The sequence below is a fragment of the Halyomorpha halys genome, unplaced genomic scaffold, assembly GCF_000696795.3.
Source record: "Halyomorpha halys isolate HHAL.00 unplaced genomic scaffold, Hhal_1.1 Scaffold397.1, whole genome shotgun sequence".
Lineage (NCBI taxonomy): Eukaryota > Metazoa > Arthropoda > Insecta > Hemiptera > Pentatomidae > Halyomorpha > Halyomorpha halys.
In genome coordinates, this window is record NW_027115275.1 from 21,792 (window position 1) to 37,428 (window position 15,637).

The following is a 15,637-nucleotide window of genomic DNA, read 5'->3' on the forward strand; positions in this document are numbered from 1 at the left end:
AACTAAATAATATATATTCTTCATTAAGTAACAAATTTTTTTATTCTTAGGTAATTTTGTGGTGATAAGCAAGTTAAAAAAACACACAGAAGGTTATTAATTAAAAACTGCTTTATTAATTTTTGTATTGCAGGAGTAATATACCTGCTTGAGAATTATCATGACCCGGATTGTATTTCATTACAAATTTTAAACTATTACTATTAGTTTTATATTTTGTACTCAGTAAACTTTCATTGATTTATACAATGCTGATTTATAGTGTTTTTTTTTTCTTTTAATTAGTAATTATCATCTCCATCATAAAACAAAAAGTATTAATGCTAGTATATAGTTTGGACAGCGGATGGGAAAGTACAATGTGTAGGTATAGATAATTAAAAAGTTGTTTGTTTTTTTTTATTAGTCATTTTTATTGATTACTATATACAGATTATCTTATGGATATAATTGATACACAGTACATGTTAAGATGGAAATACTTTTTGCATTATACAGTGAGGTGTTTTGAATTTTCCACAGACATGGCTCCATCTTTGTTGGATAGCACACATTAGCACTTGAGCCCTTGGGTGCAGGAAGTAGCAAGATAGCACTCCCAAGTTAAAATAAGAGATCAAAGATGTTGAAATATAAATAAGAATGATAAAAAAAAAAAAATTAAACTTTAATTTCAAAATTTTGAAATTATTCACCTACAATTATTTTTATTTATTTGCTTTTTAATATTATCCTTAAAATAATGTACATTTGTCATTACATGAATAAATTTATACATAAATTAATGAAAATACATAACAAAATAAACATTAGAATACAAAGCCAATATGGCTTTTTATTGAAGTAAATTGAATATGTTATATTCAATTTATATATGACATATATATCTATATTTATATGAAAGACAGCCAAGTTTTTTTTGTACAATAATAAAGTACTAACATGACATTATTTGATATTATTTTATATATATCTCAAATTTGCATTAAAGAGGCCATACTTATAGTTACATTTGTTTCTTGGTAAATTGAGGTGGTCCCAAAATTTTGAATTTTTTGGTGAGAGGAGTATAAAACATCTATTTTACAATTTTCTGGCGAATTGTATTACAGAAAAATAAGTTTGAATGGAACTTCACTTTGTAAATCCAAAAATTTTATTAAAAGTAGATGTATACATAACAAAGTCATACTTAATTCATAGTTTTGCTTAAAAGGAAGCAGAAGGTGAAAATTAGTTAATAAAAGTATAATTTTGCATTTATCAGTAAATAGTTTTTTTTTCATATTATTAACCAGTTAATAAATAATTACTTGGAATTGTTTTTTGCAATAAAATGGTTCGATTTTAAATAAGCTTTGTCTGACGCTGAGGATGCTAATATATATATATATATATATAAGCAGTGATGATTAACCCTGTTTCCCTTTCATTACTTAACAGAAAGGAAGTTGCCTTCAGGTGTGTAATCAGTCCCGTTTATTTGTTTCAAGTGGAGGTAGTTCATCTAATTCTTTTCTACTCAGATGCTCAACAATACCAGCACCATAGGCGTCTCCAATGACATTCACCATTGTTCGGAATCGATCACTGAAAATAAAATATATAATGTTACAAAATTTTGATATAATATTGTGTTTTGGTTACAAATATTTATTAATTTGAACGAAAAAATTGATAAGAAACATCATTTAAATTTAAGTTGTAAACATATGTATCTGAATGAATTAAATATAACATAAATTTATAGGGATGTCATTAATAAAAAATTAATAGAGAGGAATTTTTATTTATACATTACCAAATTGAAAATAATGAAAGAGATATTCTAATAAGATGATTGATTGCTGATTAGTAAGATGAATACTAGAGAATTTGAATAGTGAAAGCTCTGATCATAGAGTGGATAATAATAAATTGACTCAAGTTTACTCTTTATAATTAAAGTTTCAATATAAATTCCTAATTACTAATTTATTAATTACTATTTATACTTCGATTGATTTATCAGACCAAACATATATGAGAAAAAATTAAAAAAGTGAAGATTTAATGAAAAAAGAATAAAAGGGTATTATCTTTTTTAAATGTTTATTTTGAGTAATTGGTTATTAAATATATCTAAAATAACAGAAAAATGAGCTAAAAAGCTCATTTATTTAAATATTAAATATAATAAAGATTTAACAAAGTGTGAATGGTTTAAATTTTCCTTAAAATAATATAACAATTACAACCCTTGAAAAATAATTGGTAGAAATTAAATTTTGAATGAAAGGCCAATTTCTTTTACTATTAATAATGCCTGATACTCTAAAAAAATACTTACAGAAGCCAGTCTACGGCATATATGAGAGTAACATCATCAGCTTTGAGACCAACTGTTTCCAAAACCATGACCATTGTTATTAAACCAGCTGAGGGTATTGATGCTGCTCCGATACTAGCCATTGTAGCAGCAATGCTGAAAGTAATTATTAATAAACACGTATAACTTTTTGTATTTTAATTGTTTTTGCAAAGTTCAATTTCAATAATTTAAAGCTTTAAAAAATGAAGCTTTTTTGCGAAGAAGCCTTGTGTTTCAATGCATTTTTAAATTTTTTGTTTTTAACTAATGAGCTATAAAGAATGGAGCTACTGACGGAAACAATTTTTAACTCATTCTTTGAATAAAATGGACAATGTTTGTAACTAAGCACTCAAATGTTGTGTTAATTTATACAGTTAGATATTTTCTTTTAATAGAAGTATATTTTTTTAATTCTATTTGAAAGTTCTAACAGCACCACTATTTCCTGGTCTATACTATAACAACTTAGGACCCTGCTAACCGCTATGGGCCAATATGACACTACCCAACAGCTAACACGTGAACTACAACTGTCATCAGGCAAACACCATATAATAATATTTGTACTATTTCTTGTATATAATTTAATTTTATGCAAGTGGCGACCATGTTATATATTTTAATATTCTTAAATATATTATTTGAATTAATAAAGATTTCAATAGAGTCTTCTGATCCACTAAAAGCTAACTTCATACATGTAGCATCTCTTGATGGCGTATAACAGCCAAGAGAGTTGACTAAGCATAAACAGACAGACCTTAGTTTGAATTTCTCTATCAGAGAATTCTCCTCGTACATAGTGGATCAGTACATTCTTGTGCTATTTTTGGAATTGTACATTGGTCTTTTATTTTATTCCTGCCTTATCTGGTTTTCTCCTCCTTCCTAATCCTTTACTCCCTTTCACAGATCTACAGCTAGTTTCTATTTGACTTGTCATCCCCATTATGACTGTTAGGCTGGATCTCTACATGAAGTATCCATCCTGCAAGGTTTTGGGGCTAGTTCCCTTAAAGCTCATCTTGTCAAATCATCTCCTAACCAATTACCTAACCTATATATGAACAACGTTGTTGAGGCCTTCCGGTATAGAGTATACACATTTTTGATTGGAGTCAGATCTAACCACTTATAGTCAGCCACCTCAACAAAGTCTTTCCTGTTAGTTAGAAAATATCTGAAAATTCCCAAAACTTAAAAGTTCTTCTAGTGTCCAAAAAAAGCCAATATTAAAGTCAATAATTGTTTCCATTATTAATTATTGTATAATTCATCATTTAAATTACCATTATTTTATTCCAATCACATGCTTTTAAGAGAGGAGGAGTAAGTCTAATAATCTAAATATTTGAAATTTTTAACCAGGTGTTGTATTTGGTAAACTGAATTTTATTAAAAATAGAAACTAAATTGAAGTTTAGAACTAAAAAGTGTCTAGTCATTGATGATGTTCTATATATTTTTTATTTCATACATTGTTGAGTAGGTAAGTGATCACAACACATTTGTCATAACACAACTAGTGATGTTAGTAAGATGTAATCTGTTAGTAAAAATAATTATAAATGGTTTCACCATTTTTCCAAAAATGTTTGCATAGGTATTTTCTATATTTCAAGGTTAATGATTTGTTGTTTGAGAATATTGTTCAGTACCAATTTTAATTAAAATAGCATATCCAAATAATTTTAATTAATTACCTAACCGCAAAGAGCTGGCCAACTGAAAGAGTCATCTGCCGAATTTGAGAGATAAATATCACAGCAACTGCTTCGTAAAGTGCTGTACCATCCATATTAATAGTTGCGCCAATCGGCATAACGAATCTGCTAATCCTTACATCTACTTTGTTCTTTTCTTCCAAGCACTGCATTGAGACAGACAGAGATGCAGAGCTAAAAATCAATATCCATAACATTTATAGCACAATGAAGATTAAGAAACAAGATTTATTAATAAAGGAGATTGTTGACTATTGGTGAAATGGAGTGGACATGCTTTGAGAAGAATGTTAAATAGATTGTAAATTGAACTAATTGAAACTTGGCTCATATTGGACTTAAATATAAAGATGAAAATCCAAAAGAGACTGAGCAGTCAATTATCAGTTATTATCAATACTATTATTAATATTTCAGGATATACTTTTTTTGATAGATGTATTTTCTTTGTTTTGTGTTTATTTGTTATATTTCGTTGATAACAATATATAAATTTAACTAATTTTAGTGTAGATAGTTGCTGACTGGGTTAAATAGTCTCAGTGATTTTATCTAGTAAAAAACTTAGTGGTATAGAAATAGCCAGGATCTTGAATGTAAGTATTTTTGTGAAATTAGTGAATAACATTAAATCAGATCCAGCCTAAATCGACTGCCAAGCATTTTTCTACAATACAGTTTTTAGGAAGGTTTATGGGAAACCTGTTTTCTGGGGTTACTAATGCTACTTTTTCCTTAGAAGCTTTAGTACCCCTATTGAAAGATTAGTCAGGAGAAAAGTGTTCATCTTATGGTTATAGGAAATAAGTACTTGAAATTTTCTGTATAAGTAATATTGATCAAAGCTTGTTGAGCATGGTAACATGGTAACATCGATTCCTTATACTCTAGTTGTAGGGGAGAGAAGAGATATTGTGATAATTGAGACAATCAAGCACATTGCACTTGTCAGTACCCCCTATGAAGCACTGAGGGACAAACGGCTGAAGGAGGCAGAATTCTACATCCTGACAGACAGGAATCTAGGTCTCAGCTAATGACCAAAGAGAACTACCTGTACTACAAGACCTTTATTTAGGTACAAGTGAAAGGAAGTAGTTGGTTTAACTTACTTCTTCTTGAGTAGGAGAGAAGTAATTACATATGCCAAACAAGCAGGGCAGACAATAAATAAATAAAAATAAAATAATTGAAGCTAGATACAATTTGTTTCAGAAAGCATTAAAAAGTAAATAATGGTTACTGTATTGTTATTCAATTATATCATATATGTGAATTGTAGCATTACCTTGAGCCTGTAGCAAATGCTGTAATAGCAGCCTGCCCCATATTAGCAATGAATTTCAGAGGCAACTTTTTACAGCATATGAAGTAAAACATTGGAAGAACAAACAGCCCATGGATAATCAACCCGAGAAGTACGGTGAGGAAGTACATTCCTAGCTGCCCGACCATGGCTGCAAAGGATTCAGCCTCTAAAATTTTGGAAACTACTAGGAAAAATACACCCGCTGGGGACAACCTGAAACATGTAAACATATTCTATAGTATAATTACCCAGATGATATCTTATTATATATTACATATCACAAATAATAATATTTATCAATAATTATTTGAGTTAACATTATTTACCATAATACCCATCTAGTGATAACCATGGTCAATTCTTCAAGAGCTCCATAAAAGTCCAAAAGTGGTTTTCCCATTTTGCCCATCTTACCGAGAGCAATACCTTGAACAACAGAAAAGACAACCAATCCAAGTACATTAGAGCCTTCATCATAGGTGCCACTAATATTCCACTTATCCATAGGAACTGAAAAATCAAATAATGTATTTTAAGATAAATTCATTAAAAAAAAAAATCATTTTAGAATAATATTGATACTATAACTATCAACTTAATAATATAATTTCTTCTTAATGTATACATTAAAATTTCATTTATTAACGTTCAAAGGCACAAGTTCTAATGGGTGGATTATTTGGGTGTTTGCATCAATCGTCTAGGTAGGCAGATCATATCATTATTAATAGTATAATAGGAAAAAAGGTTACAATATTTTTTTAAAAAAATTCACTTTAACTTTGCATTAAAAAAATATTTTATCTGCTTTGAGCTGAAGTTGAAGGATATTTTATTCAGAAAAAGCATTGAACATACTTACGAATAAATTTATTAATCATTTTAATTATTATTATATCATTATGAATTTGAAAAATACTTTAATTATACCTGAAGTATCCATAGTCCCATTGATTACTGGTGGTGTCAAAATTGTTCTATACTGCAAAATAACACAAAATAAATTGATATTAAAACTAATTGGAAATTTAATCATTTAAAAAAAAAATGTCCACCAAGTTTCCTCACCATTTCCATTGAATACATAATTACCTGTATTTCAAGGTTAATGATTTGTCATTTTAGAATAAAATCTACGGGACAATGAAACTTTTTTGGTAATTCTAAGTTGAAAATTATTAGAAATGTGTCAGAGGATTCATGCCAGTGTACTCTAGGAGCTCAGAAAAACATATTTCACATAATTTTAGAAAATTTTTATATCACCGTATTTCACCTTTGCTCTGCATGTATCCAATGGTTATTATTAGAGACAGGATTTTCATCCAGTTGCATCTTATGTTCCCTAGCTTCAAATTTCACAAACATTGACAGAAGTTCAAATTATGGTGAAGAAATTCAAGTACCATTAATTTGATTTTGTATAAAATTGAATGTTTCAAGGTTTTTCCATAACTTTGCACTTTCAATTTTTCTTTTCTGCATAAAATTGCATATTTTACTCTCTTAAGGCTCAATGTATGATTTTTGTTACATAAGATTTAATGCTTGAACTATATTTCACATATTCTCATATTATACATATATAGGCGGTGCATATAAGCTAATATTTATTCATTTTATTTTATTTTTTCCTAATTTCATTAATGATTTGTAATTGGTAAATTTAAGGAAAAACAATGCATTCATTAAAACATGAAGAGTTGAATTCAACATCCTCAAAATATAGGTGTATAAAAAAAAAAGGTTTAAAATTTGATAGAATAGACATGGAGTCAACTCGCAGAGTAAATGTTAAAAATTCACTTTGTCTCAGAACTATTAATAAAAAAATGGTATAGATAATAAATTTACAAGAAAAATACATCAATAGAGTAGGTAACTTACCTGAGCAACACAGCTTTGAACCAGATTTGGCGGAAACATATTCCTGTAAAAAATTAAATGCTGTTTAATCCACAAATATGAAGACAATAATTTTATTTAAAATATAAAAATAACTTCTGGACAGTTATTTTTCACTATATCTCGAGAATATTGGTACAAACACTCTGGAAGTCTCCTTTATCATCTAAGGTCATTTTTTTTTTTATCTTTTTATGATTAGAAGTATATAAAAATACTAAATTAACCAAATACTAACTATATACTACCTATATACTATATAATACTAAATATGAAACTAATGGCGTCAGATCAATCTGACCAGGTGTTAATGATTAAGGTGTTTGCTTTCTAAACCAATTCAATTTTTTTATTATTTTGCCATGTACCAAAGTATTTAATTATATTATCAACCATGACTGTCTAACCTAAACCAATTTTATGAGAAAAAGTAGTAATTTTTTAGACAACAGATGATGCTACCTTTGTTCATGAATAAGTGACATAAATAATAGCATTAATGTTCATTGTACAATAGTATACAATTCACTTAGTTATAAAATGCAAGGAAGCAATGGGGAAAAAATTACATTTTGTATGCCTTTTTTTAAATGTAAGAGTTAATTTTTGATTATTCCAATTTGTTTTAGTTTCAGCGTGATGAAATATTACCTTAAATATTACTTTACTTATTTTGACAAGAATAAACACTTAAATTAAAAATTTAATTAATTAAAAACATTGAAATTTAATGAGCATTCACACTCTGATTATAATAAGTCTGTAATCTGTGGATAGCCTTCATTTACTGTCCACCTTGGAGTAGTAATGGTGCGTAATTTAAATAAATTAATTACAAGAAGACAAGGATAGATGGCTTAGTGAAAAATATTACTACTACTTGAAGACATACATTTGGTAAATATGATAGATGTGACAGAGCTCTAATTTTCAGATAACTTTATTTGCTCGAATGTTGGTAGACACTGAATATAAGTCAACCTGCCTTTTTGAAAATAATTTTCAGGAATAAAATGTGAAGGAGTTAAAATTAAAGTACTAATAACAATCAATTTTTAAATTTAAGACACATATTTCAAAAAGAAATAAACGTGATCGAAATTGGTCCTATATAGATAAATAAGCTCATTTCATTGGTAGAAACAAATATAAACTATAAACATTTATATGCTATCTCTGTTTGGATAGACATTTTTAGACTCTTAGTGCACTTGTTATCTTATCTTTAACCTTCTTGATGTTGTCTGAATTGGCAAAATGTTATTTACTCAGTTATTTACTAGCATTTAAAATCATTATTACTTCAGTAAATAATTTTTAAAATAATATTACCTGATCAGATCAAGGAGAGTATCGGTAGTGGTGCTGTTCAAGGAAGCGCCCAGGTTTTTAGGAGCAGCATAGATTTCGGGGTTGCCAGGATGGATGAGAGTAACCAGGATGACACCCTCTAACACAGCAGAGCCGGTAGAAGCTGAGTAGTAGAGGATGGACCTAATCCCAATCTTTTTGGACAAGGAGAGATCCAAGCCTCCGACGGCGGCTGTAATCGATGACACCATCAGCGGGATGATCAGCATCTTCAGCATTCTCAAGAAAATTTCTCCAGGAAACTGCATGTACATAATGTGTCTTGCTCTCCATGGTCTGTCAATCAAGAACAACATTTATAACTAATAAGCTCAAAAAGTCGTTAATTAAAAATAAATTGAATATTTTTTTTTCTTTTCATATTAGTTATCTTTTAACTTACTTCCCTTCAGAGTTGGCCCTAAGTATAAGACCGACACCCACGCCAAGTGCAGTGCAGACCACAGTCATGATGGGCAAGAACCCCTTCTTCAAGTTGTGCCAGAACCCCTTTTTCTTTTCTTGCTTTTCATCTGGTTCCTCCATCTTAACTATAATATATTCATATCATATATATAATAAATGTATCAGTCATTCTTCTTGTTTTTATCCTAATAGGTGTCAATTTCTTTTCTAACATTTTGTTCTCATTCTTGTCGGTACTATAAAGTTTTAAGACTTTTGTCTGAATTAAAAAACAAAACAATTAAATTTTAAAAAGGAAATAAAATAATAAGTACCCTCTCTATCAGGAATAATGTTGCCATGTCTATTACAGATAAATAATAGTAGACAGCAAATTATTAATAGTTATTAAACTAATTTGTGAAAATATTGTTTGTTCGATTGAGATTACTACTCCTTCACTAGATATGTCATCGTTTTTCAATTTATGGACTCAGTTAAATCACCACTTTGTTGAATTACAGTAAAAATAAATCAATAGAAAAAATTAATGAAGGCAGTAATAAACTGAATTCTCAGTTTAAAAAATTAGAAATTGAAGGAGCCTCAATTTTTAAGAATTTGAAATCATTTTTATTGTATATAAAACAATTAATAAATTATATAATAAAAAGAACAAACTCTAGAATGAAAATGAGGTGTAGATAGTTGAGTGTGGATTAATAAGTGGAGATGATCGGGGGAGGAGTAGTGTGGTCAGTAAGAACATAAATAAACAAAAAATTATCTATTCATATCACCGTTTCAACCAGAATTTCAGGTCTTCATCAGGGCTATAAAACAAAAAGAGATAACAACCATCATTCAGAGAAACATAAAAATTAAAAATTAAAATAAATAATAAGAACAAACTTCGGCACAAATAAATAATTTTATGTTTATTTGGTGACCACACCTCCTGACCATCTTCTCCACTAGAACTAAAACTAAAAATTCTTCTAAAACATGTTTAATCCAAAGAATTATGTGATATAATTGGCAAGATCTATCAGTGCTTAATAAGGCGAGATTGTGACAGGCAAGTGCGACCCAATATCACAGAAACTAAATTCAGACTGTTTATTATTTTTCAGGGTACTTCTTCAGAAAATTTTAGTAAAGTGAAGTGAAGTAAAGTCCATAAAGAAGAGAGAACAGACACTACAGAAGAGGATGAAAATATATAAAACTGTAATGAGTAATTGGTGAAAATATGACCAATCAGTTTAGCAGGTTATAGAGCCTTTGAATTTTCTAATAAGAATTTAATATTATTAGTAATTTAAAAAGCGTGTTTTCGAAGCTAATTGATATGAAATTTATATTAAAAACTCCATATTTCTTCAGATAAACACCTTTTTTTAGTTCATCTAATGGCATAAAAGTACCTGATTAGCCACAACAGCAGAATATCAAAGACACAAGAAAATTTACCTGTTGGTTGAGCAGTTGTGATGAGATGGCTAGGCAGAAGAGGTATAGTAGTCTCAGCCATTGTGGAATGGTTACAATTCTAGAAACTGTTAGCTATCCAAAATACACGACAGTAGAACTCTACTGTTCCCAGTTCAACACTTATTGCTTTTGTACTTTCGCACAGCCGGCGGATACTAAGAAAAATCCCCACTTCCTGGCAATCCCCTCCAATGCCGCTGGTTTGTCTGCTGGGAGGAGACCTCGCGGTATCTTAGGATCATTCTTGTATTATCCGCCAAGGTAATGCGAATTCCGTTGAGAGCCCTCGAGATTCGCATTGCTTAGGGGCCTCTACATGGCTTAAATCCAATCCTTTGGAGTTCTGGAACTGGTCGCAGTGACTCACAACTGATAGTCCAAGAACCCGATAAAAACAAGTTATTTCACCTCAATTTTTTATTACTTTAATGAAAAATATATATAGTTACTGGTTAAAATTGATGATTCAGCCAACTATAGTTCAGGGGAATAAAAAATGTCTGCTGTTTCCAAATGTTACAAAAAAAAAATTCATTAGGACCTCCGTATCTTTAAAACTACCTAAAACACTGAAGAAGTGAATAGAACTTCATATTTAAAGTAGAGTAAGTTTGCTAAAATTTGAACCCTAATAATAGTTGCCGAGATAGTTTTCAAAACGCAACATTTTTTCCAAATATTGACAGTAGTTGTAGTAGTAGCAGTTTCCATGATATTCACCAAAATAATCCACAAAATGTTGATTTCTGGTTGTTCAGAAAAAACTGTTGGTTTATGAAAAAATATATCTCAGAGACCATTGGACGAACAGAAGCTTATTAGAACCCAAATTATAGCTAGTCGAATGTACTATAACTTGGTAGATAGTATTTATCTTCCTAGGATTAGCAATTTCAGTGATATTCGCCGGACGTAATGCACAAAATACTGATTTTTCTCTATTTGGAAACAAATGTTGCTAATTGCAAAGCTGTATTTCGAAAACTATTGAACGTCAAGAGCTCTATTAAAGCTCGTATTTTAGAAAATTCATTCCATTTTAAATAATGTGATATGAATTTTCTTAGTGTGAAGGTAATTTTAAGGAGATAGAGCTCCGAATGAAAAGTGAGAGAATATTTTATAGTTTTTTCCAATAAAATAAACTTCTGGGGGCGTGTACCTTCAATAATGCCTTATTTATTTTTTAATATAGACTGTACCCCTTGTATAGTCTTGGGAAAAATTGAACCTTTTACTTACAGAAAATAATGTGTAATTTTTCTTTACTTGAAAGAACATAAAAATGAATTTTTAGTAATTTTTGGAATAATCCCAAAAATCGAGCTCTAATAACGTTTGTTGGGGTCCAAATCCCAACAACAACAAACGTTTGCAACAAATCCTACAGCTATTACAACACTTACTAGGCAAATAGTTTAAACTTTCAATTAATTATAAAAAAAATAGTCCAATTTGGGCTAAATGAGTTGAACTTTGGGGCTCCTCACAATCCAAAAACCTTCGTAAAATCTCTGATGCTCCTTGGTCACAAATACCATACACAAGGACCTCAATGTTTCAGATTTGGCCAGAACCAGATATCATTCCTTTCATAATAAACTCTCTAACCACTCAAAACCACTTGTTTCAAACCTAGCTTCCTCTTCAATTCCTGGCAATCCTCCCAGTCGTCTGAAAAGAAAATGGTTTCAAGACTTTCTAACTCTAGAAATGTTATCGGAGCTCTACCAATGGGTACCTCCACAAGACTATATAATTCCATAGTAATATAACTCATATCCCATTTATTTATTGTATATTTATTTAATAAAGTTATATCTTTTAATGAAAAAAAAAAAAACTTTCGGAAATAGAAAGTATCTATAGACGTGTGGAAATGAGAAATTTTCCAGTTAGAATAAATGCATAAACTGCTTCTCGAGTGACTACAATACGTAAAAGTTTGCTCCACAAATTCAAAGTGACCCTTGAGTAAATATCTAATAGGCATATGATTGGGCGTAAAGAAGTTTGGAATTTGCAATTACAACTATCAAACAAATAGATCTCTTTACATTCCATAATTTTCGACACATAGTTTTTCAAAAACAAAAATTCAATATTTTGTGAATTTGTTTTGACAAATATCATGGGAGCTATGAAATATTCACTATAAACTATTTTGTAGAGCATATAATGAGCTTCAATTTGAGTTCTTATGTACCTGTATGTCTAATACTTCCTGAGATACAAATGTTCAAAGAACAACAGTTTTTTTCTAAATAAAGAAAATCCACATTGATAAATATTATGGATATTAAAACTTACACTAATATGATCATTAGGAATGTTTAGTGAATGCATTAACTCTTTGTTGCATAGTTATACCTACAGGCATCATAGTCCATTTCCATTCCTATGCACGCTCTGTTTAGATTGCAAGTTTAGCTTTGATCTTATGTACCTATAGTTAATGCTCAAGAAATAACAAAACTAGCTGTCTTAATTTGAACCTCGTGGTAGAGATATCCTTTTACTTTCCTCACATCCAAGAACCAGTTAATGTTATCCACAGAAATATCATTACTGAGCTAATATCATACTAACGGAATACATATCTTTAGTTTTTCAAAATATCACTTCTAATTGCCAATTTTCAGATGTTTTATATTGTATCCTGTTGGCACCTTTGAGCACTTTTCTAATAGAGCGCCTTTGAACTGTATTCTAATAGTGCTCTATATAGCACAGCTGTCTGTATCTGTGGCGTCTGTCTCCCTCTGAACCAAAAAATGTAATAGATTTTTCTGTTGTAATTTCAAATCATTTATTGGTAGCTGGGGAGCTCTCAGAGGTGCCTAAGCGAGGAATAAATATATTTTTAAGATCCTATTGACAAAACTTCTCTCGTAAAATTTCATAAGTGACTTGCAGCAGAGTCATATTACACAGGCTTTCATTAACTTCTGATTCATTACAGGCCATAGTCTGTTAAAACATTATCTCAAGAAGATAAAAATAGTGGAGGATTCCACATGTATTCTGTGCTTAGAGGACGAAGAAAAGGCTGATGTGAACATTCTGTGTGAATTTGAAGCTCTTGCCTTTTAATAATAACTATCCTTGGAATCGGGCAATAATTAAAACATAAGATTTAATAGGCTCGAGGTGAGCAGCGGTTTCCTATTCCTTTAGTGTAATAATAATGCGAACTGCTAGAACTCATGAAGTTTCATGGGGTTCAGTACTTTGTAAGGACTGTTAGAACAACGGTTATACCAGGGGTTGACTTTTTCAAGCTCGACCGCCAGATTTCCCTCAATTAAGGAGGCTGGATGAACCCCAGGAGGGCTATACAACTCAGGACTGACTCACAGTTACAGTGCAACCGAAAATAATTAACTGCCACAGCCGGATTCGAACCAGCGTCTTTGGAGTTCCCACCATATTGCCTTAACACTGTGCCACCACAGTCCTTTAGCGTAATAAAAATAATAATAATTAATAATATTTATTTTATCAAAATGAATTCCTTAAAATATATTATATAATTTATTTATGATTTTCCATATGATAAATTGCATTACAATCAAGTTTTTGATACAAATACTCCACTGTGTAAGGCGAATTCAAACATTTTCACATTCACCACATTTTCAACGCGTGATTCCTCCTTTGACGTTTACCATGTAAATATAATTTCTCTTTACGCAGATACAGAACATTTTATTTAATAAAACAAGGTTGAACTATAAATTATAGATTGTTTCAAACATTTTTCTATGTCACTTTAACAAGCATTACATATCAAAATATTTATATAATGGATGTTTCATTGTATTTGGGTTATATCATAGTAGCGTAATGAGATGCTATGTCGAGTATATGTTTGATTCTGGTTATAGAAGACAGTTTTTTTATCAGTCATTGACCAACTTTAGGATCAAGGAACCTTTGTAGGTCAGAGATTCAACACTCGGTCTTCTGTGGGTTGCAAGAAAAAAATTGAAAGTCGAGCATAAGTACATTAACCTACCAACATTATTTTATAGATGTGATGGCTAAGTATTTTAAGTCACTTACTCTCGTATCAGAAGTGGATTGGTTTATTTCGTGGTGAACCAATGAATGAATCTGGTCCTTCTTAGTCTGCCTAGAATAGTTTGGTGACTAGTAGAATAATTCATTTTTTCTGCCTCGTGTTGGAGAACCTAAGGACTTTGAATCTTAAACAAATGAATTATTTTATAAAAGTTATTTCTAAGTTATACATAAAAGTAATGCCATGAACTCCCCTACATAAAAGTAATGCCATGAACTCCCCTACATAAAAGACTTCATAAAAATTCAGTTTGATTACAGCAATGGATGATTAAGTTGGGGATAACGATATGGTCACCCATGATACTTTTGAACTTATATTTTTTATTTTATTTATCTAGTTTTATATTTTAATTTTATCAATCAGTATTTTTATTTTTAGTTTAAAACATTATATTAATACCTCTCTTAATAGTAAATTTTGGCTTAGCTCTTCTACAGTAGCTAGGGTACTTTTGACAGATTTTTGTGACAAAAAGAAAGGATAGAAAAGGCAATGGGTAGGGAAAAGTACGGTAAGTCTAACATAGTAATGTGCTTTTCATGTTAACAATTAATTGAAAATAACCATTATTATGATTATTATTAATTTATTGTTTTATTAGGTTCTTAATCACTGTTATTATTTAAAAATCTTTTTGTTGTACATAGGCATCATATTTTTGAACTAATATTTTATAATATATTTTATTTAGTTAGTTTTATGTTTAACTGTTTATCACGTTGATGTTCATTTTTATTTTAAAACGTAGCCCTCTACTGATAAAGTAAAGTTTTGGAACATGATAATGTTAGATCAGATACGAAATGGTTTACATCAATAAAATCTCAATGAAACCAAAATAAAATTTGAATACTTTTTCACTACCGTAAATTGGGATGACTATGGCACAGTTTTACATTTTTTTTTATTCCTAAAACTAATATATTTTTGCAATATTGCAATAAAGATTTTCTTTTAATTTTTAACTATTGCACTTCACTTCCATCACTAACGAAAAAAAAATGTTCTTC

General features: G+C 29.9%; 1 protein-coding gene across 1 annotated transcript; it reads right to left on the reverse strand.

The window, feature by feature from the left end:
• Positions 1-385: 385 nt before the first annotated feature.
• On the reverse strand, positions 386-10,705 carry LOC106682235 (excitatory amino acid transporter 3). Its single transcript, XM_014422981.2, has 10 exons — positions 10,520-10,705; positions 9,045-9,192; positions 8,624-8,938; positions 7,274-7,316; positions 6,317-6,368; positions 5,713-5,896; positions 5,366-5,599; positions 4,057-4,251; positions 2,330-2,464; positions 386-1,590 (listed from the first exon to the last, which is right to left on the reverse strand). Exons 1-10 carry the CDS (start codon positions 10,578-10,580, stop codon positions 1,470-1,472), a joined length of 1,488 nt encoding a protein of 495 aa, XP_014278467.1. The 5' UTR covers positions 10,581-10,705; the 3' UTR covers positions 386-1,469.
• Between the last annotated feature and the right edge of the window lie 4,932 nt (positions 10,706-15,637).